This window comes from Pelodiscus sinensis, chromosome 6 (genome assembly GCF_052426305.1).
Source record: "Pelodiscus sinensis isolate ZL-2025 chromosome 6, ASM5242630v1, whole genome shotgun sequence".
NCBI classification, from domain to species: domain Eukaryota; kingdom Metazoa; phylum Chordata; order Testudines; family Trionychidae; genus Pelodiscus; species Pelodiscus sinensis.
The window spans coordinates 127879882-127885627 of record NC_143057.1 but is presented as its reverse complement, the minus strand read 5'-3'; the positions used below and the strand labels follow the sequence as shown (position 1 = coordinate 127885627).

Genomic DNA, 5746 nt, shown 5'->3' with positions numbered 1-5746 from the left:
GAACAGGGACATCTCCTGGGTTGCACCCTTCCTTGCACATCCTCATGACATAACCAACCACTTCCCTTTCTTATTCTTGGATCTGGACTTCTAATACTCCAGTCATCTGAAGAAGTGGGCTGTGCCCATGAAAGCTCATGACGCCATCTACACGTTTTGTTAGTCTTTAAGGTGCTGCTGGACTATTCGTGTTTTTTTAAGTTTTTCCTGTTAGAGACTAACTCGTCTCCCTCTCTGAAGCTCGTGAATAAGTGACGTTCTCGGGCATTCGCCCACCTGACTCCATATCAACTCAGCTGCTCCCAGCTAGGCTGTCATACCGGTAACAAAGAAAAATGTCCTCAAATATCTTCCCCACTAGCTTCTTGGGAGAGATGCGGTCGATCTCTCTAAACCCCAGGCTCCTGTACAGCCTCTTGCCCTCCGGATTCCAAATTCCCACAGTCAGGGTCACCCCCTTGTAGCCGCGCTCCTGGGCGAAGCAAAGGACTGCCCTGCACAGAGCTCTGGCAATGCCCCTCTTCCGATGGCTCCGTCTGACCGACAGCCGGGCCAGGCCCAGAGTGCGCTCGCCATCCCCGGAAGGGGTAGAGGGTTTGGCACCGACTGTGGCCACCACCTCCCCGTCAGACTCAGCCACCCAGAAATGGGAATCTTCCCCCTCCAGGTAGGTTTTCTGGATGTCCTGCAGGTCGTCTTCCAAACACAGCTGGATGAACCGACCATAGTAAGAGTCCAGCAGGCGCCAGGCGGCAGCTAAGAGGGCAGGGGCAGCCAGCAGGGTGAGGAGCAGGGAGCCGGAGCTCAGGAACAGCGCGACGCTCACAGCGAGGAGGCCCAGGAGAGTGCGTGGGTGCGTCAGCACATGCCGGTAGCACTTGGGGATGTAATCGCGCACGCCAGCCATGAACAAACTCCTCACCGCCTGCCGGTCGCTGTCGTGGTAATCCCGAATGCAGTAACCCGCCGTGGCTCCTGGCATGCTGCTGTCCTAAGGAAACCAACTGTTAATTGGACTGCTTCTCCGACAGGCCTAATGTTCACGCCACTCCCTCCGCAAGCGCCCACCCCGCAGGACACAGGCAGCCAAACTCCCCCCCTGCAGACCCTACAAACCTCGGCCGTCTAAAGAAGGGGGGACAGTGGTTAGGGGGCCTCCATCTGGGTGGCCTGAGACCAGTGGGGCCCAACTCTCATGTAGGTGCCTCTTCTCTTGCCCCTGGGTAACAGCAGCGCATTCCCTCTCCTTCTCACAGTGACTTACTTGTTCCGTTCAGTTCCTCAGCTCCGTTGACGGCTCCGGCTGGTGCCCAGTCCTCCACGCTCACCAGGGTTCTCCTTCTGGCTCTGGGTCTCGCATCTCCTGCGTTTGTTGTCAAACCAAGACATTTTATACGTTCTGACCTTGCCCGCTTGTCAGGTCATTGGCTCAGCTTTTCCTTTGCCCCTGCCAAGTCTGGGCAGTCACACAAGCAGCGGCTCGGAGCGTTGGGCACATAGCCAGTTCCCGAGCTCAGCAGGGGTGGCAGCCGTCTGGCTGCTTTCTCCATTGGGCAATGGGTCACTAGGGCACCAGTCCTCACACAGGATGCTGCAAATCACTTAGGGCATGTCTACACTACAGCGCTATTTTGAATTAACTTATTTCGAAGTAGTTCATTCAAATTAAGCTAATTCGAAATAACGCATCTAGACACATAAACTAATTCAAATTAGCATTTTTCTAATTCGAAATAGCGCGTCCATATTGAGTGGAGCCTGAATCGAAGGGAAGGCTGGCCGGAACCAGTGCTGGCAGGGCATCAGGGTCGGACTTAGTGTGTGGGGCTGCTGCCTCAGGCTAGCCGAGGGCTGTGCTTAAAGGGACCCGAACTCCCATCTCAAACAGACAGTTCTCAGGTTTCTCTGCTTGCTGGTCTACCTCGCTGAGGGACAGCAAAGCATTTGTGTCTCGGAGTGCTCTGCTTGCCCTCACTCAGGGCACCCCAGCACTCTGCAACATGGAACCAGACCTGCCCCTGGGGACTCTGCTGCGTCTTGTGGACACGTTGCCGGCAGCCTGGCTGCACTGTCTGCAGGCTGCCATCCGGGAGCACCATCGAGGGGATGTCAGGATCCAGGGAGCCCTGTGGGAGAGCTTCCACCCTGAGGAGCGCTAACAGTTTCCCCGGTCTGCCCCACTGGGTGCTTGTGCCCCATTCCTCCCTCTCATCCTTCCACTTACCCTTCCCTAGCCCCCCCGTCACGTTGCTGGATCTTGAGGGAAGCAGCCAGATCACTGATGCACCCATAGGTGGGGGTGCTGGCCCCAAAAATGGTATAGAAGGGGGCCATCTGAGGTATTGAATAGAAGCTTATTATCTGATAAGCCTATGTAAGCTATTTATGTGGTTGTATGATGTCTGTGTGTGTAGTTAGGAATCTGTAGTCTGTGTGGATACTGAATATTTCTCTGCATGTGGTTGAGCATTGGGCAGAGCCTGGGCCTGTAGACATGCTAATTAGCGAGGCCCTGTGGGACAATGGCTCTCAATGGGCCAAGGACACACCTAAAGCAGGAGGGCGGACACCTAAGAGCGGCCAGCAGAGAGAGGCTGAGGACCAGGTGACCTGCTACATACAAGAAGAGGCCAGGAAGGAGGTATAAAGAGGCCATGTGGTTGATGCCATTTTGTTCTCAGCTCAGCACTTCATCCCAGAGGCAGCATTGCAGGGACCGAAGAGCCCGGAAGACCTGTGAACCCATCCTGATGCTAGGATGTGCAACAAGGACTTTTAAACCAGCAGCTGTAACATCTCTGCTAGAGCCTGCATCGAGGACTGGGAGATTCGGTGCATGTAACGTACTATTCTTTAACAACCTTACTCTCATGCTTTTCTTTCTTGTGATGATAAACCTTTAGATATAGATTCTAAAGGATTGGCCCAGCGTGATTTGTGGGTAAGGTCCAGAGGGTAAATTGACCAGGGATCTGTGGCTGGTTTCTTTGAACTGGACAGAACTTGTTCAGGGTAGGTGGGATTGGGTGCTAGGACCCTCCCACCTGTGTATAGGCCCGGGGCCATCTGGGGCACGGATATTGCTGGGGTGTCGGAGGGGTTTTGCTCGTGAGGCTTCAGGCAGGCAGCTGAAGCGCTCTGTGAGACTGGTTTGAGGCCTATTTGGAGAGGTCACCAGTCTGGGGGCTGTAAGGAGCCCCGGATTTGAGCAATTCGCCCTGAGCAGACCCCCTCAGTTGTGCCCGGATAAGGCCCGGTCCGTCATATCCCCCCCCCCCCGATGTCAAATAAAATACACGTATTTTAAAAAATAGAAACTGTCTTTATTTAACACAGCTGGGGCGGGGGATGAACCTCTCGGGAGACTGGGGAAAGGAGGCAGGAGAGGGCAGGAGAGAGGGTGGGTGAGGGGAGGGGGAAAACTGAGAGAAGGGAGCTGGAAGGGGGAAGCAAGAGGACGAAGGGGGAGGGGAAGCTCAGGGCTCACGGTTGGGGGGCTCACCGGGCCACATGTCTCCCAGCACAGTGGGTGCAGGGGCCTCAACATCCCTGGGGGGATGAGGGGAGGATTTGGGGGGGTGGGGAGGAGGGTGTGGAGGTTGAGGAGGGAGAGGCGGGAGGGGGAGAAAGAGTGGGAGGAGGAGTGGGAGATGGGGGGGCAGTAAGTGTAGGACTGGCACAGGGCAGCACGCTCTGCACCAGGGCCTGCAGATGGTGACAGATGGTACGACCCTGGGCAAGCAGCTCCCGCTGGAACTCCTGCTCTTCCTGCGCCTGCTGCTCCATGATGCGGGTCTGGTCTCGCAGGGCTGCCAGGTGCCGCTTGTGGTACCCCTGCAGTGTTGCGGTTTGTCCTGCGGAGCCCTCAGGTGCGGGAGCATGTCCCAGGTGGGGTGGTGCACCCTGCACAAGCAGCTGGTGCAGCTGTGGAGAAAGAAGAGGCTTGATCAGTTCTCCCTGGGGACACAGTGGATGATGCCCAGCCCCCCCACGAGATGAGGGCGACTGTGCCCTGCATTGTCAGAGCCAATGTGCTTGCACAGAGGCCATGGTCAGCATGTCCGGCTCTGCCCGGGAGTGGGAGCTGCCCCGAAACCACACCCATGCCCCTGTGCTGTGTATAGTGTGGATGGGGCGGAGGGGGAGATGGGGAGATGGGATCTGGGTGCACAGGGAGGGAACTAGCAGGTACAAGGATGAGGCTAGTTGCTAACATCAGGACTGAAATGTGTGTACCAGTGTCCCAAAAGAGAAATCTCAGGATAGAGGAACAGTCTATGGTGGCCCGTCTGCAGGGGACGGTGTCCTGTCCTGTGATGCTGACAGACCCGGTACCACTGCCATGAGCATACAGGTTGTCATGAATAGGAGCTGCAAAGAAGAGTCTGACTTACCTGGAGAGTGTGGAAAGGGCAGCACGCTCTGCACCAGGGCCTGCAGATGGTGACAGATGGTACGACCCTGGGCAAGCACCTGGGGGAGGGGACTTTGGGCATTCAGCCAATGAAATGCAGATAAGGAATTTCAACCGGAGAGATTTTTTTCTCTGCATTTGTTTTGGATCAGCTAGCAGGAGAGAGAGACTCCCCCAGGAACAGATTCCTTGAAATGTGCAAAAAGGGAAAAGTTTAGATAGTCCGTCAGGTTTTATTGTTTTCCTTCTTTGGGGGTTTGCAAATCATGTCTGAGCTGGCTAATTGTTTTTCTCTTTTGTAACTAAGGCATACAGTCCAGGGATTTCTCCTTGGGTGTGTCTAGATTACAGGGTTTTTTCGAAAAAAGTGGCCTTTTTTCGAAAAAATTTCCCCTGCATCTAGACTGCTGCCGCATTCTTTTGAAAGTAAATCAAAAGTACACAGCTATTTTTTCGTCCGCGGAAAACCTCATTTTATGAGGAAGAACGCCTTTTTTCCAAAGTGCTCTTTCGAAAAAAGGCTCTATGGAATGCAAACTGTGCTTTTTCAAGAGAGAGTATCCAGACTGCCTGGGTTCTCTCTTTTGAAAAAGTGGCTTGCTTTTTTGAAAGAAGTGGTTGCAAACTAGACTCTCTCTTTCGAAAAAGGCTTTTTCAAAAGATTGTTTCAAAAATGACTCTTTCAAAAGAGGTTTGTCATCTAGACGTAGCCCTTGTGTCTATTTCACTCCTTAGCTTTTAACACTCAGTCATTTACTATGCTTGCAACAGTAGTCTTGTTTTAATAATAAAAGTGGGGGTTTTTGTTTTGGTTAACTGGTATTAGTTGAGTTTTGTGTTCTTAAACCTTCCTGCCTAAATTACCGGGGAGGAACAGAACCCCATTGTTTTCCACGGATTATCTCTGTTTGTTTTCCCAACTCCAAGTAAAACAGAGCTTGGGGAACGGGGGAGAGCTTTGTCTCAGGGAGGAGATTCCCAGTGGTGTCGTCCCTGGAAAAGGGCTTATTTTAAATTTTGATTCATACTTGGTGGTGGCATAAAACCGATTGTCTTTCTCTTGGGGTCTCAGGGAAATTGAAACTGGACAAGTTTGTCTCTGGGAGTTACAGAGACAGGGTCTTACAGAGCTTATTCTGCTAGCCGGCCCCCATATCTACACTCAAAGTGCCAGGTTAAGGAATTGAGCCATGACATAGGTGTTCTGTGGCTGTAGCTCCAACGGGGCACAAGTACCGAGCGTAGTCAGCGATAAACCTGACCGAGCATCGTCGCCACCAAACCGCGCCAGTAGCTTTTCTTCACCAATGCCATTGAGGTTGGCTGCCTCAA

At 53.3% G+C, this 5746-nt stretch overlaps 1 protein-coding gene across 1 annotated transcript; it reads right to left on the bottom strand.

The window, feature by feature from the left end:
* Positions 1-292: 292 nt before the first annotated feature.
* Positions 293-982, bottom strand: LOC142830021 (N-acetyltransferase 8-like). Its single transcript, XM_075932861.2, has one exon. It carries the CDS (start codon positions 980-982, stop codon positions 293-295), a length of 690 nt encoding a protein of 229 aa, XP_075788976.1.
* Between the last annotated feature and the right edge of the window lie 4764 nt (positions 983-5746).

Coding starts and splice junctions, on each gene's coding strand:
- LOC142830021 (XM_075932861.2), bottom strand. CDS start 982: ATGCCAGGAGCCACGGCGGGTTACTGCATTCGGGATTACCACGACAGC.